This window comes from Saccopteryx leptura, chromosome 2 (assembly GCF_036850995.1).
Source record: "Saccopteryx leptura isolate mSacLep1 chromosome 2, mSacLep1_pri_phased_curated, whole genome shotgun sequence".
Lineage (NCBI taxonomy): Eukaryota > Metazoa > Chordata > Mammalia > Chiroptera > Emballonuridae > Saccopteryx > Saccopteryx leptura.
The window spans coordinates 336642032-336668323 of record NC_089504.1 but is presented as its reverse complement, the minus strand read 5'-3'; the positions used below and the strand labels follow the sequence as shown (position 1 = coordinate 336668323).

Below are 26292 nucleotides of genomic sequence, written 5' to 3'. Positions count from 1 at the left end.
CCAGGACTCCTGCACACCAGGCCGATGCTCTACCACTGAGCAAACCGGCCAGGGCCCCAATTTTCTTAATGAATGGCAGAAGACAACACAGAGAAACAAAATCTACAGAGAATCCACATCACTGGCTCACCCTGGTAGGGAGATGACCCTCCCTGCTGAACTGTTCCTGAAAGTTCTAAGAAAGAGTCAAATGGTTTGAGTTTCTCTTGCTCTCCCCTTTTGGTGAAAGAGTTAAGTGACAAAGGTTAGGAAGTGAAGCAGGTACCTAGTTACCAAGCTGGAAAAGTGGCCCATGATTAATGGAGACCAGATGTAAAGGCCCTGGTGGCTACAGTGTGACCAATCAAACCGGCCCTCACCAATGGCATCATTGCTAACACCAGTGGACACTTCTCTCTTTTCAAAGGCTGACTGGCTCTAGTTTTTCCTTCCTTAAAATACAGTCTGTGGCCCATCCCCCGGGAAGCCCTGTACTCCCCTACCTGGATTTCGCACTCTGCAAATTCTGCCTTGATTTGAGCTTCATGGTGAACACATTCTTGGCGTGCATACTGCTGAGGGCTGTGGGGACAGAGATGGTGAAATGGCCAAGCGGCTCTTAAGCGTTGGTGGGGCAGCCTCCACGTGACTGAGTCAGTGACATCTGGACACTGCCCGTGGGATGTCCCACTGTGGTCACGGTAGGGTTTTCTTTCTTTTTCCCCCCCGTGTCTCTGAATCAAAGACGAAGACCTTTGGTCTGACAGAGAGGGGCGGGGCTACTGCTAGATGATAGGACGTGCAACTTAGAGGCCCGAGTATGAGGGTTTCTAGAGCACCTCATGACTCGGACTCCACAGGAGAACCTTGCTGAAGTGGGGGCACCCTAGCCAAGCGGACCCCTGCAGGGCACGGGACTCCTGGCACTAGAAAGGAGGACGCACTGAGGTGCAGCGTCTGGAGGGCACCAGGGAGAGAGCACAGACTGGAGAATGTTCTGGAATTGCCTCTGCAGGATGTTCTTTACAATACTTAGCTGCCACTGGAGCTGGAAGGGTGGGGCTCAAATCTCAGCCACAGGGAACAACTCGCCTCATCTCCCTGAAGGTCATTTTCTCTGTCCGTGCCTTTCTCGGAGGCTGGGTGTCAGGGCTCGCTTAGAGCGGGCGGGCAAAGAGCCTGGCACCGTGCCTCACACACAGGGACCCTCAGTTGGTGAGGCTGCCTCCTCTCTTCACCTCCCACCCAGGGCTTCCTCCTGAAGTGGCCTGCCTCCCTCAGGGACAAAGCAAGGCCTGGATTCTGGCAGCCCCACTGGCTCTTGGAGGCAACAAGAGAGAGGGGCCCGGTAGCCCCAGGCCAGCTGCCTCTGCTCGGAGGGTCCTAGTGCTCTCCCTGACCACAGACACACGGCTCAAAGACCCCGGCCCTGGCGGGAAGGGCAAACAAGCCCCGGGGGTGCGGGCAAGCAGGTACCTTTGTTGAGGTCCAAAGGTTGTGAGTCCTGCACGAGCCTGTAGTGGTGTGGGTCCCAGGTCACACGGGTGGTGTAGCGCTTGGGGATCTGAATGTGGTGTTTGCCTCGGACATCGAACGTCTCACAGGCCGCCTGGGGGAGAGAGAGCAAGTTGGTGTCCACGAGTGCCACCTTCAGTAGCAGCAGCAGCTGTACCACCGTGGAGGCTCCCATTGTTTAGGTCCTTACAGCGAGCTAAGTGCTTTGTTAAATCACTAAGCACATGTATCTGATTGTTGTAAAGACTTAGCACATGGTAGCTGTTGCTATTATGATGAATGTTAATATTGACAGTGTCTCATTTTATCTGCGTGAGGTAGGTCTGATGACTCCCACTTTCTTGCTGTGGAATCATTGGAGGAGGCCTGGGCTTGGGAATCACATCAGCCCTGGCTCAAGCCAGTGCTCCTGGGCGCCACTGGGCGAAATAGTTCGCTTGAATGAATTTGCTAAATGAGAGGAGTCAAACCATGGGCGACAAAGACTGACTGCCCTGGGTCCAGAGAACTCAACTGTGTGGTCCTTGTCCCCAAGCTCTCTGGGGCTGGAAGACTTGAAACAAGACAAAGTTGTCAAGAGGTGACCCGGATAATCAGAGGAGGAAACATCTTAAACAGAAGCGCCCAGAAAGGAGGGAGGTGTCCCAGCCACTTCTCGTACCCAGCGACGCATGCTTAAAGTGGGGCTTTTTTTGGGGGGTGTTGAGGAAGAGCAGCAGTGACCTGAGCCCTCAGGCCTGCAACCCCGGCCCACACCTGGGTCCATGCTTACAGGGCCAGGCCAGGGTCATGCCACCCAGGATGCCCAACACAGATGACCTGGTCACAAATGCATGACAGCACCCTGTCCGTGCTGGGGGGCAGCTCCAGCTAGGAACTGACCTTGAAGGTTTGCACAGCCCAGCTTCGGAAGGCCTCTTCCTGCCCGCTGAGCTCGTCTCCTTCCCCTGTTGGGGTGAGCTGAGATGCTCCCAGGTGGGACAACTTCTGGTCGACATCATGAGCAAAGGCACAGAACTGAGGGTACATGCTGGAACCGAGGCCAAACACAGCATACCTGCCCGAGGAGGACACACACACACACACACACACAGACTGCAGCGAGCCAACCCGCACACGCCCCAGCCAGCAGCACCAACAGTCCGTAGGCCAGCCCCAGACACGCCCTCCTCAGCCAGGCATAGGGCCCAGCAGCGTACGCCCCCTTCTGGTCTTCCCTGGTCAGCGCCTTGCCACCAGCTTCCATGAGCAGCCCTAGGCTTGGCCTGCGGACCTGTGAGAGGGACCTGAATTTCCTGGCTTGCTCCTCGACACATGCTGAGCACAGGTTCTCTCTGCGCCTGGACCTCCCGGAGACGACCCCCTTATATGTAGACCTAGTTCCAGACCCTAAACCCTACAGCAGGGGGTAGGGAACATCCTTACCTGAACTTGTTGGTGAGCTCTTTCAGCATGAAGAGGGATTTCTTCAGTTTCTAGAAAGAGAGAGAACCACAAAGTTCTCAAGACAAGATTCATAAAAGCACTGCTTTTTCTTTTCTCCTGGTGGCCGTTCAAGAACTGAGCACACCTGGCAGGAGAAGGTCCAAGACCCACAAAGGCAGGCAGGGTTCTGTGTGCCTGGCCGGGGATCAGGGACGACCTCAGCCGTAGGCTCTCACGTGGCCCTGACCCTCAGCGTGGGACCCAGCCCAGCCCAGCCTCCGACCCACGCAGCCCCGGTAGAGGGGGAATGCCTCAGAGCAGAGCACCGCCAGAGGGTTTCCACTTCTGGCTCAGAACCTGGTGAGACCAACAACTGTCCCCGTATTTTCTGAAATAACCCTGATTCCCCAGGACCTCGAGATCATTTTCAGTGGTACATGACCTAGCGGATCTAGTGTCCAATCTCATGGTCAGAACGTATTCTCTTTTCTGTAATTTTTTTTAGTTATCCCCATTTCAATTTTATTTTTTGTTCTTCTGAACACTAAGGAGAAAGTCCCGGGTTGGTATTAACGGAGACTTAACACCTCTCTAATACTTGCCTTTTACTCTGAAAAACAAAACAAAACTGAGCAAGCCAGGGTTAGCGAAGAGTTCAACAACTCCGTTTGGCTTTCATTGGAATTACTTTCTGCTGGCTTTTCATTTGTGAGAGTGACAGAAAATTTTCCTTAAACGTGAATGACTGAGTTGTAAAACGTAGCTCCATTTGCTAGAACATTAAGTATGTCATAGGAAAGGTGGCACGTGCATATGGCAATAATCACGAAGGGCACAGGCTGATGTTAGGGCAACCCAGAGTGATCTGAGCACTCACTCCCAAGTGTCCTCCTTAGGACATGCTGAATCCCCCAGACCCTTCCCTTGGTCCTCTGGGGCTCTGCCACCACTCACACCACTGACACCTGGACCACCTACCTCTCCATTGCCGGGGGAGTCTCCGTTGCCAAACGTGCTTGTCACCACCAGCAGCAGCTGCTCCTTCTCCAGGCTACTCAGCCTGTACTCATCCATGCAGAGAACCTGCATGGCACCAAGGGAGGACATGGCCCTCGGCCCAGGCTGCGGCCCTCTGCGCCCTCCCCAGACACCCTGAGCTTCCTCCCCCCAACCCAGGCCCTTGGTTCCCTTCATCATCCCGTCCCCTGAGCTCCTCCTCCCCAACTCCCAGCTCAGCCGTGGCACAGAAATGGTGAGTGCTCCACAAATCCCTGTCAGATGAACCTACTTGAATACATGTCCTCGATCTCTCAATCTCATGCCCCACGGCTAACATGTCAGCAAGCCCTGGAGGGGTTATCTCCAAAGTACAGCTTGTCCTAAGGCAAAACACTCCCACCACTGCCTCTACTATTCTATTTTATTTTATTTTTTTAGTGAGAGAGAGAGAGACAGAGAGAAGGGCAGATAGGGACAAACAGGAAGGAGAAAGATGAGAAGCATCAATTCTTCACTGCAGCACCTTAGTTGTTCATCATTTGCTTTCTCATATGTGCCTTGACTGGGGGCTCCAGCAAGCCAGTGACCCCTTGCTCAAGCCAGTGACCCTGGGCTTCAAGCCATGATATTTGGGCTCAAGCCAGCGACAATGGGGTCATGTCTATGATCCCACGTTCAAGCCAGTGACCCTGCACTTAAACTGGTAATCTTGCGCTCAAGCTGGTGACCTTGGAGTTTTGAACCTGGATCCTCTGTGTCTCAGGCCGACGCTCTATCCACTGTGTCACCCCCTTGGTCAGGCTCCATGGCTATTTTGGATTCTGAATGTGTGGACATGTTTTCCACAAAAATGGGATGATCAAGTAACACAAATAATGACTGCTTTGGCACCTCAAGAACCCAAACGTTTTGCCTGATGCTAATCTCAGCTGAAGGGTGTCCTGGTCTCACTGTCCTTTCCAGCCCACCTGACTTGGGAGGCCTTTGGTAATGAAGCAGCAAATCCAGCACTGATGGGACGAATGACCTACCCTTCGAAGTTTTGTTTGATTTGTCTGCTCTTAGTCATCCTTTGCCCCCTTTACATGTAGCGGCGCACCCTGTATGGGTGGGCGGTGCTCAAGAAAAGGGAATAAAATTCATCTACAGCAGCTCATGTATACTGAGATTGGGATTCATCAGGAAGTGTTTCTCAGCCTGTGTTCCCCGGACATACACCTATACTCCCATCACCAATTTGCAAGGTACAGTGGCACATCCAAGGCTCTGAGACACCCAGGAGCAGAGCAACCATTTTAACCTTTCCCAGACACCCCTGAGCACAGGCAAGAAACTGGCATGCATCGCCTGGGCCAGGTACCTGGGGGTTGAAGGCACAGCTGAACAAGGCCGCCAGGTCCTGGGCCAGCGTTTCTGATTTTCCCGTCTCCGTTGCAAAGAGGACTGTGGCTCTGACCCGGGATGCCATGGCCTTGCGCATCAGCATAGAGGCGAAAAGCACGGCTCTGTGGGGACAGACAGACAGACACTGTGCTGAGTCATCTTTCCAGAGGAAGATGGGTCAGGAGGATGGGAGGGGACCAGTGATTAAAGTGGGGCAGCTTGAATTAAAGGAACCCATGTTTCTCACCAGCTATCAACCCTGACGCACCGCCCCTCCGCTCCCCTCCCCTGCCCAACACACTGCTGTGGAAAAACGGAGGAGATAGGGGTTTGCGACAATGGCAACAGGTGACCCTTGGAATTGGTGTAGAAGCCAAACTCCATCGAGATCATCTTTTCTATTTGTTCCCTGCCCTTCAAGGCCTAGAGGGGCAGTCTGACTAGAAGGAAGATGTCAACACTGGCCACTCCCTCTTACTTGGCCATGACTTGGAACCGAATCTCCCTTCTGCGGGGTCTCCGCTTCTCGTCCTGCCAGACGTGGGTTTTCCAGGCCTCCACCTGCAGAAAAGATGGCAGATGTGAGAGTGAGGGAGGGCCGGGTCAGCTTGGGCTTGAGGTACTGGCGAGATATAGGAGCCTTCGTGCCCTTCACAAGTTGGGGGTGATCAGGCCCTGTCCCATTTTCTGCCTCACTGAAAGCCCCACAGGGAAGGACTGTGTCTGTCTGTGTCCCTCAGAGCGGCAGCTGCGGTTTCTAGCATAGAGCCTGCGCATACCGGGTGGTCCGCTGATTGTATGGTCATTAGTATCTCTTTCGGTTTTAGTGGCTTATCATTAGGAAGACTATATAATGTATAGTCCAAACTAGGGCACCACTGAGAGTAAAAGGAGGTGCTATGGCAACAGATACAAAGTGTTCAGGGCAATAAGACACCCTATTTATCACCTTTAGTGTAAGGAAGTTCTTCCCAAATCTAACCAAAGTCCTTTTTGACAAAAAATGAACTTGTTTCAACATGTAACGGTTATGGAGTGCATTCTGGGTTGGACACTGGGCTGAGCTTTGCATACACCAGCTTATGTGATCCTTACAGCCTCCTGTCATGACATGAAGCTCAGTCCCTTAAGAGATGAGAAAATTGGGCCTGAGATGGGTGAAATGACTCCCACCCCAGGTGTGCCTGACCTGGGGGCCAAGCTCTTCACCATGATGCTAAGTGACTGTTTATGGTCCTCCTGTGGAGTTAGGTGCCATGGTGGTCACCCCCTGGGAGCTTAAACCCTGTCAGAGCAACGGGTCACTAAAGGTACAATAAAAGGTATTTCCTCAGCCCATGCTTTATAGAAATAAACAAACATCCTTGAGTGAAGTCTAAAAATATGTCTGTGTCCCTGATCCTTCCCCATATGCCTTGCACAACTGAGCATACACGTGCACACACAGATGCACACAGATGCACGAACACATGCACAGACATGCCTGCCACGTGCATACATGTACACACGTGCAGACACACACTCTCTCCACTCCTAGCTCCGGAGACAGAGAGGACAGGAAGCCTCTGTTACCTGGTAGTAGTAGAAAGGGGACAGAACATAGTTTAACATCTCCTGGTGGAACACGGGGGTGATGCTTCCAGAAATCGGGGGGACCAGCCAAATCCAGTCGGCAGGGCAGCCCCCTCGGGACCGGTACTCGTTCTGCATGTACTTCATGAAGGACTCTGCTGCCGAGTGGTGGTCCATGATGGTCACATTTTGCTTCTAAATCAGAAGGAGGCAAGAAGGGGAGTTGAGACAAGGGGGAGTCAGGAGAGTGCTCTGTTGACTGCAGGGCTCCCAGAGGAACCACGGGAAGGCCTGCAAACCTGTAAAACGGGACAGAAATTCCTCCTGGCGCCTCCTCGCTGCTGCCCAAATGGAAGGCACTTTCAGAGCCTGTGAAGGGACCAACAAAACCCCCAACCATCGCCATGTTCAGCCCACAGATCAGGTGGTGACCTACTGTTGGCCCTCTGGGACAGTGTTCAGTTTCTCAGGCCATGCCCTCAAGTCTCCCCAAATTCCCAACAAATGGCTCTCTCTGGATGCTGATAAATCAAACCACAATGCATTTTTGTTGGCAGAGAGTTCCAGGAGTCACGTCAACAGGATGAGAAGAGACTAGACTCCTCCAAAGCATTGTGGGAAACATAGTGTATGAAAGACCAGTGACCAAAATCCTAAAATTAAAAGCCAAAGGGCCAGAGCCTTCCCAGAATGAGCCTGCGAGGGCAGCCACACCCTCGATGTCAAGGGCAACTCATTCAGTCAGGAGATATTTGTTTAATGTAGTGGTTCAAACCTTGGCTTCTTATTAGCCATGTGACCTTAAGTAATTAGTTCCTCAGTTTCCACATCTGTCAAGTGGGAATGACAACAGTCCCTACATCAAGAAGTTATTGAAAAGATGCAATAAGTTATTACAAGTAAAGTATAGAACTTGCTCAATAAATGTTAGCTGCTATTATTTCTATCTGCCAGGCATTGCGCAACGCTCTGGTATTAGAGAAAGACATGGCCCATCTCTTCATCAGACTATATTCTCACTGGGGGGAGGGGAAGAAGAAAGTCAGCTGTTTCACGTGGTGTGATAGAAGCTACGATGGAGGTGTGTGCAGGTGCTAACGGAGGACAGAGGAGAGGGCTTAGCTCAGATAGAGGCCTGGAGGTGAGATGAGGGTCTTTCAGGGACCGAATCTAAGAGGAGGAGAGTCTTGAGGGATGGGTACAGGTCAGGCTGGAGACAGGCATTCCTGGAGGAGGACACAGCATGAGTCAAGGCCAAGAGGAGGAGAAGACTAGCTGATGGAGGCCCCAGTAGGCCCAGCCATGCCTTCTAAAATGTATACATACTGTATATATAGAGCGACTTCTGGCTGCCAGACCAGTGTTAAGTTCAGGAGCTGATGATGGTCATTGTGAAAACGATGGTAACAATAATAAATAAGAAGAACAACAAAATGAGTGCTTCCTAAGTGTCCACAATGGGCCAGGCTGTTTGGCTAAATGAATCACATACATCTCATTTCATTCTTACAGTAATCTAGTGAGGGTGGTACTATTATTATCCTTGTTTTACAGATTAAGAAGCAAGGTCCAGTCTTTTGCAGTTTGTCATGAAGGAGGGTGACGAGGAAATCCTGGAGACTCAAACACAGTGACGGGACATGGTCAGCAATGGACAGGCGACAGGGAAGGATTGGCGGGTGTTCTGGGACCTAGCCACATCCTGCCAGTGTCAGGGCTGCTGCTGGGAGCCCCCAGGACTCAGGATGTGTGGTCCAGGCTGGAGCTGGGCCAGCCCTAGCGGGGCTCTTCCTGTCCTGTCTCAGAGCCATCACCCCAAATCAAGCACAAGCTTAACTAACCTACCTATGGGGTGACTAGTCATGGGGAACAGTGTGTGATCATAAATGTTTACTGGGTGATTGTTCAATGTCAGTTCCTCACTATACTGCACGAGGAAAGACTGTTGTCTATTTTGTTCACCACCCACATCCTCGGCCCAGCCTAGTGCCTGGCATATGGAAAATGCTCACTAAAACTTTGCTGAATGAATGACTCTCTAGTCAGTAGTCTGGCCTTCAGGGCATCTACCAGCTTTGTGGAGATGGTCCTCACTTCTAAGGTAATATCTTCAAACATCCCACGCCTCCTTCCCAAAAGAAAGGGGTGTGTTTATGTGAATAGGAGCAGCAGATGGACCAGAGGGCTCAGTCTCACACAGGAACCAACCTGCTGTGTGTGGGTCCAAGGGGCAGATACTGTCGCTCAGTATAGGGAAACAAGAGCACCACTGCTCATGTGGAGGTGGGCTCTCATTCATTCAACACATTTTTTTAGAATATACCATGTGCCACTCTCTGGATTCTAGAAGTAGAACAGTGAACAAGAGAGACAAGTCCCCTGCCCTAGGAGCTTCCATTCTAGTGGGGGAATCAAAACAACAAACAAAGAAAGAAGTAGATGTACTATATATTGTTAGGAGTTATGAAAAAAAATAAAGACAGAGTTAAAGGAGTAAGAGAGAGAGACAGGATGGAAGGGAGGAGGTGGTGCCATGTTTTAGGGCATGGTCAGGAAAGGCTACTCTGAGGAAGTCTCAGTTGGGACCTGGATGAAGAAAAGGGGCCAGTCATGGGATGATTTGTGGGAAGAGTTTTAGGAAGAGGGGAAAGCAAGTGCAAAGGCCCTGGGGTGGGAACTTTATTGGTGAATTTGAAAACAGCAAGAGTCCCAGTGTGACTGGAAGAGTGGTGGAGGATAAAGGCTTGACTGGAGTGGCTAAGGGATGAGGATGGGTAATGAGATCTGGCCTTCGTTTTGCGGTAAGGGGAAGCAGAAAACAAGGTAGTAGCTAGCTGGGGGAGTTATTTGGTTAGCTAGCCATTTATTTCTTTGAGAAAGGAATCATTACAGCCTATTGGTAATGATGGGAATGGTCCAGTGGAGAGGGAGACATTGATGATACAAGGGGGGGGGGGGGGTATTCTCAGAATCAAAGTCCTTGAGAAATTGAGAGAGGACAAGCAAGATTCAGTGCTTAAACACAGGGACTGACCAGTCTTGGGAGGAAAGTAGTTGCCTGTTGCTGGAAGCATACAGTGATATTAGAAGACCTAGAGTTAGTGAGAAGGCTTATCTGTCTCTGTGTCCCGAGTACCCAGCACAGCGAGTGGCACAAACTGGGTGTTCGATGATTCTTTGATGCATGAATAAATGAACAGTGATGTAAGGGGGAAAATCAAGCATGACATGAGAGGCTGGACCAGATGACCTTCTAACCAGGAAGGCTTCGGACCCACACAACAGCAGACATACCTGGAAACTGTGGAGCACAGCAACATTGATCTCAATGACAGCCTGGTCTTTCCAGAGGGAGGCCAGCTTGTGCGTTTCCAGGCCCATCCTTCTGCCCACTTCCTGCAGAGGCAGAGACATGGGGGTGCGTCAGGCCTTGGGGCCAAAGCCCAGGCCCACACCTCCAGTTGGCGCAGCCGGATGGTCTTTGTTACCTCCAAGATGTTGTAGCGCTGGACGTCACAGAAGTCCCGGACGCCGATCTCTGTGCCCATGTACCAGCCGTTGAAGGGGCACCCTGGGAACTCGAGGCCACCGACCTCGAGCAGCATGTTGGACACTGCAGGCAGTGCATACCACTTCAGCTCCAGCTCCCGGAACCACTCATACCTGGCAGGGAGAGAGCCGGTGGCAACGGGGGCTTTCTGCTCTGCCCACCCTTACCCCCCAAAATAAAGCTTCAGAGAAACCAAGAAAACTCCTTTCCAAAACAACCAAAAAGCCTGTCAATAGATGACTGGATAAAGAAGATGTGGCACATATACACTATGGAATACTACTCAGCCATAAGAAATGATGACATCGGATCATTTACAGCAAAATGGTGGGATCTTGATAACATGATACGAAGTGAAATAAGTAAATCAGAAAAAAAACAGGAACTGCATTATTCCATACGTTGGTGGGACATAATAGTGAAACTAAGAGACATTGATAAGAGTGTGGTGGTTACGGGGGGGGGGGGGGGGGGAGGGGGGAGAGGGAGAGGGAAAGGGGGAGGGGGAGGGGCACAAAGAAAACTAGATAGAAGGTGACAGAGGACAATCTGACTTTGGGTGATGGGTATGCAACATAATTGAAAGACAAGATAACCTGGACTTGTTATCTTTGAATATATGTATCTTGATTTATTGATGTCGCCCCATTAAAAAAATAAAATTAAAAACAAACAAACAAAAAAAACTCCTTTCCAAGTGTTGATATCTAAGGTTCATCCCACCTGCAGGGGTGAATGGGGGCACTGAGTGTCTTTCACTAATTATACACCCATTCACTCATTCATTCATTCATGCAAACATACAGTAAGCATCAAGTAGGTGACAGGCCCTGTGCCAAATGCTGAGAACCCAACACAATATAGCAGTTAAGGACTCTAGTGTCAGAGAGCCTCCTTTCAGTTCTGTCTTACTGCTTACCTGCTGTGTGACCTTAGGATGTTATTTAGCCTCTCTGAGCCTCAGTATCCCCACCAACAAAATAGAGTTAATAGCATCTGACTTGGGAGATGATTGTGAAGATAATAGTATCATTCAATTCTATTTTCATTTATTCCAGAAATATTTAGCACCTACTATGTGCCAGGCACCCTGCTGGCTCTTAGGAATATATTGCTGAACAAGAAAAGCAAGATCCCTATTCTCAGAGAGCTAACAGTCTAGAGTCTAGGCTACAAACAGGTAAATAAGCAAATAAATAGGAAGATACAATCAAGGTGATGTGTTAAACGGAGGGGGAGGGTGCCTACTGCGCAGTGAGTCTCAATGTACGAAGGTTTTTTTGTAATTATGAGAGCTGTCTGGAGCAAGGGCCGAAGCAGATGTGCTTCTGAAGTCACTACAGCCCTACGCTTTCATCACAGTCAGGAGAGGGACACCTGAGAGAGCTGGCAGGAAAGCAAAAGAGGCCTGGGCTGTTCAGCGTGACTCTCGGAGCCTTACAAGGGTTCCTCTCTCAAGCTCACTGCTTCCCAAGTCCCCAGGGCCCCACCTGTCTAAGCCTCTGCTTGCCCCTCGCCATCCACATATTCTCGTAAGTGCGAAGCCCCAGACACAAGTGCAGAGCTGCTGTATAAGGCGATAAAGGGGGCTTTGAATGCCAGCCCTTTCGGGCCCCCGCTGCTGACTGGGCTGTGGGGGAGCTGCACAGAGGGGCCTGAGGATGAGGTCTCACTGAGGAAAGGGGGGACATGCGTGTTGACTCACACCCCAGCACCCGCAGCCTGCTTACTTGGGGTGTTCCATAGGCACCTCGAGCACAAGGTCAGGCGGGATTTCGAAGAACTCAGGGTCGCGGCCGTCAGCCTGCAGGACCAGAGGCACCACGTCGAAGCGGCCGTACTTGGGTTTCCAGCCCAGGTCCATGCACAGCTGGGGACAAGACAGACCCAGTGAGCCCGCAGACCCAGGCACTTGACCCCTCTAGGCTCTACTCTGTCACCCACCAAGACTAGATCTGGTACCTGGGTGAACTCCACGCAGGCAGGGTCCCCTCTGATGGTGCCATCAGGCATCTGGTAACCGGCATACCGGAGGAGCTGAGAGTTCCAGATTCGGAAGTCATGCTTCCCATCGCTCCGCTGGGGGAACACAGTGATGGCCGACCTTCCGCGAGACAAGGACAGTACCGTTTACCACCTGGCTTCAGTTGGGGCTCCCAGCCATTCCTCACGGGTCCCCTTCCCCTTCCTGAAGTCCCACTCCCCAGCCTTCTGCATCTGAGCAAACTGACCCCAACTTCCGCAACTCCCCAACATGCCAAACAATCCCCGGCCTCTGTGAAACCTGCCCCGCTTCCTGAAATACCTTCTCCTTCCCTCGTCTCCCTCCAGCTCCAACCCTGCCTTCAACACCAGCACAGAGACTGCCTCCTCCAGGAAGCCCTCCCCACTCTCAGGTGGAGTCAGCCGCCCCATCCCTTCCCTTGTGGCACCACATTTCTCTCCCTCCTTGCAGCTCAGTTGGTTAGATGCTGTCTGGTGCAGGCGGAGGCTCATAGTGGGCTGGGATGGTGTCTCCGGGTCTCCATCACCTCTGCACTCGGCCACCCCACCCTGTGCCTAGCCCTTTGTTGGATCCCCATTAGGTGCCCACATTTGCTGAACACGAAGATGGATGAATGAGCAAATAAATGAGCTGTTCGATCCTATCAGCCTGGATCTCTTTGGTGAGAGGTAGGGATGGTAAGGCAGAGGGGGTACTGATGAGCAGTGATAGTCCCTCCTCTAAAAACAATACTGCACGGGAGCCTCTCATCATCTCTCAGAAATGGGGAGCCCTAATCTTGTTTTTTGTTTTTGTTTTGTTGTTGTTGTTTTTTTAGCGCACATGAGAGACAGACAGACAGACACAGATAGGCAGGAAGGGAGAGAGATGAGAAGCATCAACTCATAATTGCAGTATCTTAGTTGTTCATTGATTGCTTCTGATATGTGCCTTGACCAGAGGCTCCAGCTGAGCCAGTGACCCCTTACTCAAGCCAGCGACCTTGGGCTCGAGCCAGAGACCCTGGGTTCATGTTTATGATCTCATGCTCGTGCGAGATGAGCCCACACTCAAGCCGGCGACCTCAGGTTTTTGAACCTGGCTCTTCAGCATCCCAGGCTGACGCCTTATTCACGGTGCTACCGCCTGGTCAGGTTAATCGTGCTTCTTAAAGACTCCCTCTCCATCCCCTCCAAATGACTCCAAGTCAGAAGGAAACCTAAAGAATAGGCTATTGAGGGGGCTAAGCCCATGGAGGCTCTGCTCATTGATAAGGCTTCCAGATGAAGCCTGCGTCTTGGCTTTCTCTCTCCCTTGTTTCTCCTGGAGCCAGAGATACCATCCCTAAATCCATCTGTAGCTTTTGGTTAAGACTCTGGAGGAAGGTGGGCCCCAGTCATAGCCTCGGGAAAGGCGCCCCTACCTGATGTTGCCGTTGTTGGTGGCATAACGCAGGTGTCTGCAGATGTGCTCAAACATCTCCTTGGCAGTGGAACAGCTCCGGGCATCGAAGACCTGCACACAGACCCCCAGACCACGCCCCCTTAGGACTGTGAGGACACAGGCCTCAGGGATGATCAGAAGTTAAGTCACCAGGGACTGAGGGTGTGTCCCAGAACCGCTGCTGCCAAACACCAAGCAGAGAAGTGCATTCTCATCTCTGCCTTGACCTCTCTCACCTCAGGGCTGCCCCGTCCACCTTTTCTCCTGCTCGCCTAGCGGAGCCCAGCAACCCCACTTGGAAGACCCTGTCAAAACCCAAATCCCAAGCACTGTGCATCAGGATTCCCATGACCCAGCCTAGTTTCTTTACAACATGAGCACACTTTATCAACAGCCCGAGTCGCCTTCTCCGGCATTGCTCATTGATGTTTCTGTCCAAGTGCTTTCTATATTATCCAGCAATAAATGCTCTCCCAATGTAAAGATGTCCTAGGAAGCTAAGAGAAAGAACATGTTTTCTAGGAGCCAAGGATTCGAACAGTCTGGGTAAACCATCTCTCTTGCGGCACCAGCGTTCAACGACAATAATAAGAAGGTTGTCTGGTTTGATGTTGGAGTGTAGTCTCCCAAATTTAACATAAGACAGAAGGATCAGCTAGAGAGCCAGGGGCTGAAGTCAGATTCTAGACTTCTCATAGGGCCCTAATCTCAGGCCCAAGAATGTGAAAAGAGAACCGGAGGCCCCGGTTTCATCCGGGGAGCCCTGGGCACAGTTCTGCTTGGCTGTTTGGGGGCATCTGCTCAGGGCCTGCCTCCCCCCAGCTTCCTCTCCCGCTAGGGTCTAAGGAAGTCCACCTGTAGGTTGGACCACTGGATCCTCCCGATGCAGCGTGGGGCATTGCGCCAGGCCTGCTTGGTGGCGTAGATGAGCTCATCTCCCGTCAGCTGGTAGGTTCCTGTTGTTTCTATTTCCTTTGTTACAGCTTCCACCCTGGCCAGATGTTCCTCTATTTTTGCCCTGGGGGACAGGAAGACATCAGGAAGATCAACAATGAGATGGCCTAAACGGGGATTAATTCAATCTACAGAAGCAGGAATTGAACTAGGACACCAGGAGGGCAAGCTGTCTCTCGCAGAGACTGTCCCCTCCAGGCTCGGCTTTGTGGACCTGTTATGCGGGCCCCAAGCTTAGAAGAGCCCCGTGCTTGGTTTCATGCTCTGCTGTCACTGTTTTGAAATTCATGATCACTTTTGAACCTGGAGCCCAACTTTTCCATTTTTAAACTGGATCCAGCAGGTTACATAGCTGGTCCCGATCCCATCGGCACCCTTGTTTCTAGGCACTTTTTCTCATGTACATCTCAGCTTGGTGAGCACAAGAAGGAGTGTGTGCAATCCTTCTCAGACACGTGCAAAACCCAGATGAGCATCCGTCAGGCCATAGCCAGTCCTGCCTCTCGGCCTGCGGAGCGATCGTCCACCTTCCGGTGGTTCAGAGACAAGACGGGCCAGTCCTTCCCACAGCATCTCCTGTGCACGGAGTAGTTGCGAGGAGCCAGGTACTGGGGGAAGTCACTCACAGTTGGGGTCTCACTGGGCCTGTGTCCATTGTATAGTCCAGTGTATCAGGGCTCTAGGAGGTTCAGTACCCGCATAGAACTCGTGTGATAAAGAGCAAAGTCAGGACTCAGATGCCAAGCCCAGGCTCTTCACCTTCTACCTTCCACCCAAGGGGGGACTGAGAGCCAAGAGATGTCGAGGGCCTTCCCACGCTTCCCTGGTCAGGCCCCAACAGGGCCCGGCTCTCAGGACTCAGCCTGCAGGGCCCCAGGGCCTGCGCAGGGAGGAGGCCTCCACAGAGTGGCCCAACACCACTGACTACTGCACAGCACGCTGTTTCTCAACCTCTGCGCCCCTCCGCCAGCAATCCCACCTGCGGATATCTACACTGGCTTCTCCCCTCCCCTCCCAGGCTTCAGACATATCCCACAGGGAAGAGTTCAGTCAGAAAGTCTTTGACACACACACACACACGCACACACACACGCACACGCACACGCACAGCAACCTTGAGGTTTCCAATCAGCACCAAAGATGTTTGAAACAGCAACAAACAAAACTATGTGAGGAATGAACTCCCTCCCGATGAAGGAGAGTGGACGACTCGGAACAAAGCGGCCTTTCTGTGGATGAGGAGAGTCTCGGCGACTCTTCCTTGATTAAAGAAGAAAGCTCCAAGACAAAACACTTGACGCTATTTATCTTCAAGGATCCTCCTGGCTTAAGGACCTGCTGGGTGAAGGTTGAGGTGGCCCCACCGCAGGAAGCCCTTGCTCCCTAAACAAAGCTTCTCACAGCACTGCTCTGCATCCAAGCACGAGGTCCGTCGCGATGACCGTAACCCTGATGCTTCGAGCATTCTTGGTGCTGTTACCATATAACTACATAAGAAATAATTCATTTTTACCCAATTCCTTTAATGAATTAACTGACTAATTAATTTAGCAAGAGAAACAGAGAAGGGAGGGGACAGACAGAGACAGACAGACAGGAAGGGAGAGAGATGAGAAGCATCAACTCGTAGTTGCGACACCTTAGTTGTTCATTGATTGCTTTCTCATATGTGACTTGACCAGGGGCTCCAGCCGAGCCAGTGACCCCTTGCTCAAGCCAGCAACCTTGGGCTCAAGCCAGTGACCTTTGGGCTTAAGCCAGCGACTATGATATCATGTCTGTGATCCCATGATCAAGCCAGCAACCTCGCGTTCAAGCTAGTGACCCCGCACTCAAGCCGGATGACCCCACGGCTCAAGCCAGCAACCTCGGGTTTTCGAACCTGGGTTCTCAGCATCCCAAGCCAACACTCTATGCACTGCACCACCATCTGGTCAGGCTTCTTTTAGAATTTTTTTATTTTATCACTGTTTTCATCTAGTCACATTTCTGAGGCACTGAAAATGTTATCATGTCTATCAGTTCTGAAGAAAAGAGGGTGGTTTTTGGCATCGGCGAACTGGATTTGACAGAACATTCAGCAAGTTACAATTTCTGACTAACTAATCCTCCCCTTGTGAAAGACTGAACCAGCCCAGTTGTCCGTGCCCTGGTTGCTAGTAGAATTGTGGAGATGGACTGCCATTTGTCGTTCACACTGCCCAGGACCTCGTGGGGGTCCCATGTGTGGACTTGTGACTCTGAGAAATGGCTCTTCCCTCAGCGAGAAGCAAATGGGTTTGACCAGCCACCAAGAGCAGCCCCGGGGCCTCCCCAGGCTAACACTCCCCCAGCTGACTTCCAAACACCAGCAGGACCTCCCAGGTCCAGCATGGAGTTGAGACCTCTAAGACCAAAGAGCTGGACACTAGAACACTGAGATTAAAAGCAGGGGCTCTAACGCCATGCTGCTGGAGTTCAAATCCTAGCTCTGGGACTTCAGAATGTGTGACTTTGACATCTCCGTGGCTTCAGTTTCCATGTCTGAAAAATGCGGAAGATAATAATGGTACCAATCTCAGGGAGGTGTGGTGAGCATTACTTACACCACACTTCCGTACTCAGTAAACATTAGCGTTGATATAGCGGCCCAAGGAAGCCCATGAAGGAAATTCCTACACCCTGAAAGGCTCATTAGTCAACAACCTAGCTGAGGACTGTACATTAGAACTGCCTAAGGAGCTTTTTTTTTTCTTAAACTTTTTTTTTTTTTTAACAGAGACAGAGAGAGAGAAAGAGAGAGAGTCAGCGAGAGGGATAGATAGGGATAGAAAGACAGAAACGGAGAGAGATGAGAAGCATCAATCATTAGTTTTTCGTTGCAACACCTTAGTTGTTCATTAATTGCTTTTCCCATATGTGCCTTGACTGCGGGCCTTCAGCAGACCGAGTAACCCCTTGCTCAAGCCAGTGACCTTGGGTCCAAGCTGGTGAGCTTTTGCTCAAACCAGATGAGCCCACGCTCAAGCTGGCAACCTCGGGGTCTTGAACCTAGGTCGTCCTCATCCCAGTCCGATGCTCTATCCACTGCGCCACCGCCTGGTCAGGCTGCGTAAGGAGCTTTTAAAGAACATGGATATCTGCGGCCTCCCACTTCCTGGGTTCCTGACACTCCTGGCTTTGGGGAACCTGATGTCAGTATTTTGCAAGGTTCCCAGGTGACTCTACAGCATAGCCAGGGTTGTGGATCTCTAACCCTGGGAGATAAGTGTCTCTTTCAGAGACTCAAGGTCCCTCCCAGCTCAGACATGGCAGGGTCACAGGAGAGGGGATGTGGTATTTCCAGGGACCACTCTTTCTGCCATGGGGGTCCCAGGTGAACTTCTCTGGCTCACTTCATGCAGTGAAGTGCAGTGTGGGGCTGTACCATAAAAGCCACACACCCCTCCCAGCCCATAAAACAGCAAATCCAAGCCCTTGGACATTCTGTCTTACAATCCCTTTGTGCATTCTTATTTTAAAGTTTTAAAGGGACCTAAATTAAAAGTCATATATTTTTGTGAAACCTGGGAATATAGAACCTCATAGAGTACAGAGCACAGCCTGCCTTCTCCAAGTCGGGTGGCCTGAATTCTAGCTGGGACCAGTGGCCTCAGATGTTTCACTGGCCTTCCTAGTTCACACCTGTAGGAGAAGGGCGTGGTGAGGTGGTCTTGAAGGTCTTATCCATCTCAAACATTTATAATACAAGAGTGCATATCGATTCATACTCCCGGTGGCTTTGTGCCAGGACACTATTCTAAATTTATCTAATCTTCACAACAATCTTATGAACAAGACTGTATCATCACCCTCGCCCCCTTTTATAGATGAGGAAGTTGAAGTAAACAGATTTCTCAAGGATGCAGAATTGGTTCCTGGAGGAGCCGAGATTCAAACTCAAGCAGTTACACTCCCAACCCACACTTCTAACCATTATTGCTTTGCCTCTTCATCTTAAAATTATGAAAACCTACTCCGGGATCTTTTTCCCTGGGGAAACTATGCTTTAGCCCTGGGCTCACTGCGAAACTGGGAAGGAAAGGGGCCTGGGCTCAGAGGGAAATGGTTGGAGACAGGAGAGCTCCCAGGAAGGCGGAGGCAGCAACTCTGCCAGAAGCAAGCCTTACTCTTTGAAGGAGCTGTAATACTGGTTGACAAATTCGATAGCTTGAGGTAGAAGCTCTTCTGGGGAGGTAGGCTTGTCCCTGGGTCCTCTGGTCAAACTTTTGGAGTTCATGATGGCTCCCAAGCAACATTTGGACTTGCAAGCAAGATCCTGGAAAGAGAGAGGCGAGTGGTAAGGCGGGCAGTTTCGATGGCCACCCTCTCCAGGGGTAGGGCTCCTGGCTATCTCCTTCCACGTTGGCTGCTCCAGCTCCCTACCACCTCTCTCCACCTCTGGGGTACCTCCTCCTTGGGGCCCACTAGGCTTTCTCCCCACCTAGATATCTTATCTTCTACTGGTTGGACCCCAGTGGGCATGAGCTGGAGTTGCTCCCCCTCGCCTGGGCTCAGCCTCTTGGTCTTATTCCCAGCCGGCCCCAGACCCAAAGCAAAGTCAGCAGCTCTATCCCTGAGAATATCTCGACTACCTTCTCATTTAAAGAGGCTGATGTGGCTCCTGGGAACACACTGTTGGTATTCAGCCAAAATGAATTGAAATGAGAGGGTGTAAATCCCAAAGTGAGAGGATGGCACAGAAAAAGTACTGGAAGGAAGTACACCCCAGTGTTAACTGTGGTGGTAATGTCTGGGAGGGGCGGGAAATCATTCGGCTTTCATGGTTTTGAAATGTTCAATTCTTTCCCACTTAGATGCATCAGATAGAAAGCAATCTAAAGTTAGAATGAGAAACACAGCATATAGGAAGGAGCCTTACAGGACACTTAGTACAACTACTCACTGGATGATTGAACTCCTCTCTAATATCCCTATTAAATAGCCTTTGAATTCTTCTAATGACAGAGACCTCACTACCTTTTGATATAATTCAGTTCAGCTCAGGGCAGGTCTGTTAGAAAATTATCCCTGAGCCGGTGGCACAGTGGATAGAGCATCAGCCTGGGACACAGAGGATCCAGGTTCGAAATCCTGAGGTCGCCAGCTTGAGTGTTGGATCATAGACATGACTCCAAGTCACTGGCTTGAAGCCCAAGGTCGCTGGCTTGAGCAAGGGGTCACCAGCTTGCTGGCATCCCCCAGTCAAGGTACATATGAGAAAGCTAAGAACAACGAACAACTAAGATGCCGCAACAAAGAACTAATGCTTCTCATCTCTCTCCCTTCCTGTCTGTCTGTCCCTACCTGTCCCTCTCTCTGTCTCTATTGCTAGAAAAAAAAAAGAAAAAATTTTCCCTGATACTATGCTAAAATCTGTGTTTCTCAAGAAAAAAATTAACTTGTTCCTGTAAGCATTTATGTTACCTCTGAATTAGCCATTATCCATGAGGGGGGTTCACAGGGAATTGGCATCATCTACTTCCTAGTTATGTATGAGGAACTCAAGTCTCGGTTCCCAGCTCCCTCTACTCAAGCAGATGACTATTTGCTTGCCCAGGAGGACATCTGTTTAATCCTCTAAGAGCCATGATGGCTTCATGGACTTGGGACAAGATGCTTCTCCCTGAAGCCCCAGGTGTCTCACCCCCTTGGCCTTGTGATGAAGCGTGTCTTGGAAAGTCATCCCACTGCCCCAGTTCTTGATCCTCACATGCCGTGGGCAGGCCGATGGGGGCATATCCGGCTTGATCAAGGATTCTGGAGACTTCTAAGAGAGGGAAGAAAACAGGGATTTCCAAAAACCCCCAACTCCAGAATCCCATGGGTCTCCCCCTGGTCCCTGGGCCCTGCTCTGGCTTTGGGTGGCATGCGGAACTTGGGTGGGTACACAGGTCAGGGTGTCAGTCCATGTCCCTCCTCCCTTCCCGGCAGCCCAGCCACCTGGGCCAGTGCCTGCTAAGAGCTCCAGGTGCCTGGGCCGCTGGCCAGGCTTCTCTCCTCACCCAAGACCCTGCCAAGTGCTCCCTCAGAGGGATTGCAACAGGAGAGACTAAGGTTAGATGCAAAGGAGACCACTGTCACAGCCAATACCGCGGAGAACAGAGTCAGGATGAGGAGGAGTGTACCGCTGCCTTCCACAGAGGCACTTAAGAAAATAAAAACCATCTTCTCTCCCAGGTCCCCCTCCCCATCTCTCTGCCCGCCTCTCTGGAATGCTGAGGAACCAGTGGGCTGGGGCCAAAGGCTCAGCTGCAGAATCCAGATTATTTAGGGGTGTCCTGCTCCTGGGTAAATGAGTGGTCACTTCTCCCCATGCCTGCTGGCTCACACCAGCAAGTCATCCAGGCGCCAGTGCACCGTGGGGACCACCACTCTTGATCACTCTGGATTACCCTGCTCTCCCAAAGCCCTTCCTCGTCCCCACCTGTGTCCCCTGGGTCTCCACTCACTGCCCGGATCCCAGCTTCCACCAGGCTGCTCAGCCTGTATCTATCTGGGCAAGAGAGGAAGGGGCTTCCCACACCCATGTGACTCACTGACCTTAACTGTCCCCGTGAAGGCCTGGGGGGACTCATTCCGGTGCTTGCCGAGGCTGTGACACTTGGGGTCATCCTGTGTCGCTGGACTGGGAAAGGAAACGACTATCATGAGACGGAGTGAGGGGGACCCTGAGGGCAGAGAGGGGTCTCGGAGTCCCTTCTGCCAGCCTGTCATTTGATGGATGAGGGGGAACGAGGTCCAGAGAGCGGGAGTGAATTGCTTAAGGTTTCCAGCCACGGAGGATGTGTGTATGTGGCAGGGGAAGAGGTCAGTCAGACCCAATCTCCTCGCCATCACCACCCGCCCTCCTCCTCTTCTCTTTCCTTCCCTCTACAAAGCCCAAAAGCCATGAAGGGAGCTAGCCAAAGGACGGCCCCCAGGAGCTGTGGGGTGATGCACCCTCTAAAGCCGAATACAAACGTGGACGGGCAGAGGATGGCTTCTCCCAGGCCGGCAGCACTGCCCCCCCCCCTCATTTTGAAGGACTTAAGCTCTTTTAATTAAAACATTTGATTTGTCTTAGTTTATTTATTCTAAATTCTTATTATGGAAAATGTTGAACGTACACAGTGGAGATAATCGGGTAAGAAACCCCCACAAGTCCTTCTCCCAGATTCAACCCGATCAACAATTGTCAACCCACTCTTCCAGCCCTCCCCATCAGTCTAAAGCAAGTCTGAGATGTCCTGTCATCCATAAATATCTCAGTAAGTATTTCTGGAATATAAACCTATTGATCACATTTATTTTGAAAGAACAGATATCAAAAACTTAGCCTGTCCTTTGGAGAAAGCCCTAATAGTCAGAAACCATTGGTTCTGGTTTGGGATTTCAGGTTCGCTCTCCTGGCAAATGCTACAGGGAACAGAAGACAGGGGACTCGTCGCGGCTTACTCCTGAGCCCTCCGAGAGCCACACCCCACACATGCCCTGCCTTGGGGGATTACATTACAGGGCACTTTAGTTGGAAAGCTTGTTGTGTTCTGTGTTCTTTGCAGTATTTTCTGGGGTGTGCACATCAAAGGGGGAGGGGTTAGACAGTATTACAGAGTCTCTCACTTTCTACTTTATATTTATCTGTGATGTTGGAATATGACAAATGAGCATGTATTGCTGGTATTATTGAAAAAAGTAATATTAGGTTGGGCCCAGTTTCTCCACTGTTATAAACAATGTCCTAAACTATGTACATGGCCTGATACTGTGTGTGTGTGCATGAGTGTGTAAAAGCATAGAAAAACACTAGCAAGTGTTAACAGTGTAGACACCCGTCCCAGCATTAAGTGATGAGAGCTTGAGCAATTTGAATTTTTCTTTATACAATACTTCTCTGAATTTTCGAACGTTTTATAGCGACCACAAATTCCTTTCATAAGTAGGGGAAATTTTTAAATTTGAAAATGAATAAACTAAAGTATGCCCTGTTCCCTTCCTCCATCATTTAGCAGATTTCTTTTTTGTTTGTGTGTGTGACAGAGGCAGAGAGAGGGACAGATAAGGACAGACAGACAGGAAGGGAAAGAGATGAGAAGCATACATTCTTCGTTATGGCTCCTTAGTTGTTCATTGACTGAATTCCCATATGTGCCTTGACTGGAAGGCTCCAGCAGAGCTAGTGACCCCTTGCTCAAGCCAGCAACCTGGGCTTCAAGCCAGCAACATTCAGGCTCATGCTAGAAACCATGGGGTCGTGTCTGTGATCCCACACTCAAGCCAGTGACCGGTGCTCAAACTGGTGAGCCTCACTCAAGCCCAGGACCTCAGGGTTTTGAACCTGGATATCTTCATCCCAGTCCGACACTCTATGCACTATGTCACCGCCTGGTCAGGCTAGCAGATTTCTTAAAGCTAGCTGTTGGGAGATGGGGTGACCAGAAACCAGATGAGCATATTAAGACTCTGGATACTTATTGACTAATGATTGCATTGTCTACTCAGACACTCCATGCAATTTGACTAAACCCACAGCGTGCTTGGTTGGCCCTGCTTGGTCCTTCATGGGAACGGAGGACCCTTAAGGATTTGCCATCCAAAGAATGCCAGAGTGTAGTGCCTGCGTAGACCTAGGACCAGGGACGGGAGGTCAGAGCTGCAGTGTGTGGCTTGTTTGGGGGCTGACCGGGAGTCCTGATTCTGTTCCAGTTCCCACTCCTCCCCACCCGCCCACTTCTCCATACAACAAACGTGGGGTCAGGGAGGAGCTCTGGAGAACGGATCTTACTTATAAAACAAGAACGTTTTTGCTTTCTTATATCTGTCCTAGGAGTGTAGCAGCCCCAGTGCTAAAAAATCTAGAAAGCTCCCAAGTGCTAGAACTTCCACAATTCCTACTCCAGCCCTCACAGAAGCAGCTCACGGGCTTCTCCGGGTCTTTGTGGCTATTGAAATGCAACCTTTTAACCGAGGAAAACATTTTAAGTAAATCATCATCGGAATCCTAGAATGGCTATTCTAACCTTCATATTTTCACGGAACACCGAGGCTCAGAGAGGGTCAGGGCCACGTGGAGTTGGAGCCCGGTCCCCGCGCGCGGAGCCGCCCGCCTCCCTTCCAGGGCGACCCGGCCCAGCCCGGCGGCAGTACCTGGCTCGGCCGGAGCCGCAGGCGCGCTGCGGCCGCAGGATCCTGCGCAGGAGCCCGCAGAGCCGGGGCCGAGCTGCCTCGCACGCCGCACCCAGGCTCTCGCGCATGATACCCGCCAAGGAGCAGCTCCCAGGGCGCCACTCTCCGTTCTGCACCCGCCACTTTATAGCCGCCCGACCCCTCAGCCCCGCCCCAGGGAGGAGCAAGCAGGAAAAGCGGCCAAGATTCGGACGTAACCCCGCGCGCGGCCCCGGGCCAGGGTGTCTTCCTGAGTCCCGCATACCCAGTGACCCACAGCGGGAGTCCGCAGGGAAGTCCACCTTTTGGAAGCCACTGGACTTTCTTTGGGCTATAACCCCGGAGCAAATACGGCCAGCCTTGTATTGTAGTGCTTCACAGTTTACAAAGCAAACTTCACTCTATTATTTCAGTTACCCCTTACTAAATCCAGTCAAGAAGGCACTTGTTATACCCACTTTACTGGGGAGGAGCGGGGCAGAGAGGTTAAGGATCTTGCACAAGGCCACACAGCAGACTCAGGGCCATGCCCAAGCTCTCTCCCTTCACAGTGCTGCCCTGGGAAGTGTTCTTTCTTTTCTGCATATACAGTGTGGTTCCAGGAAGGAACGCAAAGAAAGAGCATGGCTGGGGTGACACAAGGGACTGGCAATTAGACCAGGAGCCCCCTCAGGTCCCTCCCAGGCTCCTGGTCCTTGCAATCTGGAAGTCCACAGGACCTCCTGACTGCCCCAGCTGCACCCTGCTCCTGCCCTGGAAGCATGGTCACTCCTGGGGTCCAGAGAGAGACAGGGCAGCAGCCCCCCCCTTCAGACACAGAGATGCCCTAGACATATTCCAGTGTGTTTAATTCCAACCCCAAATAAGATGGAATGAAAGAAGGCACACATTTATTCTGGGCCAACTGCATCCCAGCTCAGCTTTGTTCCAAATCATATATACTGATATATCTTCACCTAGACCTAGATGTTCCCAACATTTGCCTTTGTCCCTAAATACACACACACAAACATACCTAATCATTTGTTTACATAAAATACAGACTCATTAGTCATATATAATAGGTTCTGGGTAGGTTTATACTGGAATGGATTTGAAAATGATTTTCTAAAATCAAAATATATTCATCGGTTCCCATGCTCTCAGTATAAAATCCCCTTTGCACTGCTGCTTCCTCTTCCAGGAACATGCCTCCCCCCCAACTGTAGGTCCAGCTGGGCCTAACTCAGGAGAGCTCCTAGTGCCCTCCTATTCTCCTGTAACCACCTACCTCTCTGTCCCACCCACACACCTCACCAACTTGGAGAGCTCTCTAACCTTCCATTCTGCATGCACTCTCCCAAACCACTGAGAAAGGTACCATTTCCCCCATCCTTTCCTGACAGCAGGAACTGGGTTTTGTCTCTGTCCCCTTTCCTAGCCCAGCACATAGTAGACCCCCAAAGAGAATTCACATACAGTAGCGGTTATGAGTTTGAACTTGGTTCAAACCTCAGTTCCACCACTTGCCAGATACTGACCTTGAGTAAGTCATTCAACCTTGTAAAATAAGGATGATAAGAATTTCTGTCTCGTTACTGACACTTAATAGCCCTGTGATCTTTGGCAAGTCTCCCTCCTCTAAGCCTCAGTAATAAGGACTTTACAAACATTATCTGTTATTTTTAGTTGCTGTATATACAATTAATAAGTGGCTCAATTTACTTTTTAGTTAATAAACAGAAGGGCTTCATTGACATCTCCATGACCACCCCCCCCCCCCAGCACAGTGCAAGGTCAGTAGCCCTCACAAATAATTGTTACTGGCCTGGAACATGCCCAGCAACAAAAGTGTGGCAGCCCAATTAGTGGGTACTAGCCACTTTGACCCCAGCCAACTCTGACCTCTGGCTCTGTCATATTTGCTGTGAGATCTTAAAATTATCACTAAACTTTCTAGGCTTCAGTGTTCTCATTGCCACAGTAGGAGGATAACAGAAGTTCCTTCTTCATGTATTATTGGGATAGGTAAATAAATTAATGTATGATATTTTCTCTCCATCACCTCCAATATCTGATTTGAGCATGTCCACCAGTCTACCCGAGCTTAAAAAGATAGGTCACATCAACTGGTTTGTTCCAAGTCAAGCTACATCTCAGGGTCCCACCCAGGGTCTGAGCTCAGGTCTCCAGAATGGTCCAAAACACAACTCAAGAATAATTGTCACCCTGGCCGGTTTGCTCAGTGGTAGAGCATCAGCCTGGCGTGCAAGGGGTCCTGGGTTCATTCCCGGCCAGGGCACACAGGAGAAGCGCCCATCTGCTTCTCCACCCGTACCCCTCTCCT

The 26292-nt window shown here is 50.9% G+C and overlaps 1 protein-coding gene across 1 annotated transcript in view; it reads right to left on the bottom strand.

Annotated features, from left to right (window-relative positions):
• NOS2 (nitric oxide synthase 2) overlaps positions 1-24055 on the bottom strand; it is a 32988-nt gene extending 8933 nt beyond the window's left edge. The window contains exons 1-18 of the mRNA XM_066367393.1: positions 23949-24055; positions 21366-21450; positions 20470-20592; positions 18953-19101; positions 14706-14868; positions 13831-13922; positions 12386-12527; positions 12154-12293; positions 10362-10536; positions 10168-10269; positions 6874-7068; positions 5780-5862; positions 5279-5423; positions 3898-4002; positions 2920-2969; positions 2377-2551; positions 1456-1588; positions 483-561 (exon numbers count right to left, since the gene is read on the bottom strand). Of these exons, the coding sequence (XP_066223490.1) occupies positions 483-561; positions 1456-1588; positions 2377-2551; positions 2920-2969; positions 3898-4002; positions 5279-5423; positions 5780-5862; positions 6874-7068; positions 10168-10269; positions 10362-10536; positions 12154-12293; positions 12386-12527; positions 13831-13922; positions 14706-14868; positions 18953-19101; positions 20470-20592; positions 21366-21450; positions 23949-24055 (2243 nt within the window). The remainder of the gene's footprint in view (positions 1-482; positions 562-1455; positions 1589-2376; positions 2552-2919; positions 2970-3897; positions 4003-5278; positions 5424-5779; positions 5863-6873; positions 7069-10167; positions 10270-10361; positions 10537-12153; positions 12294-12385; positions 12528-13830; positions 13923-14705; positions 14869-18952; positions 19102-20469; positions 20593-21365; positions 21451-23948) is intronic.
• Between the last annotated feature and the right edge of the window lie 2237 nt (positions 24056-26292).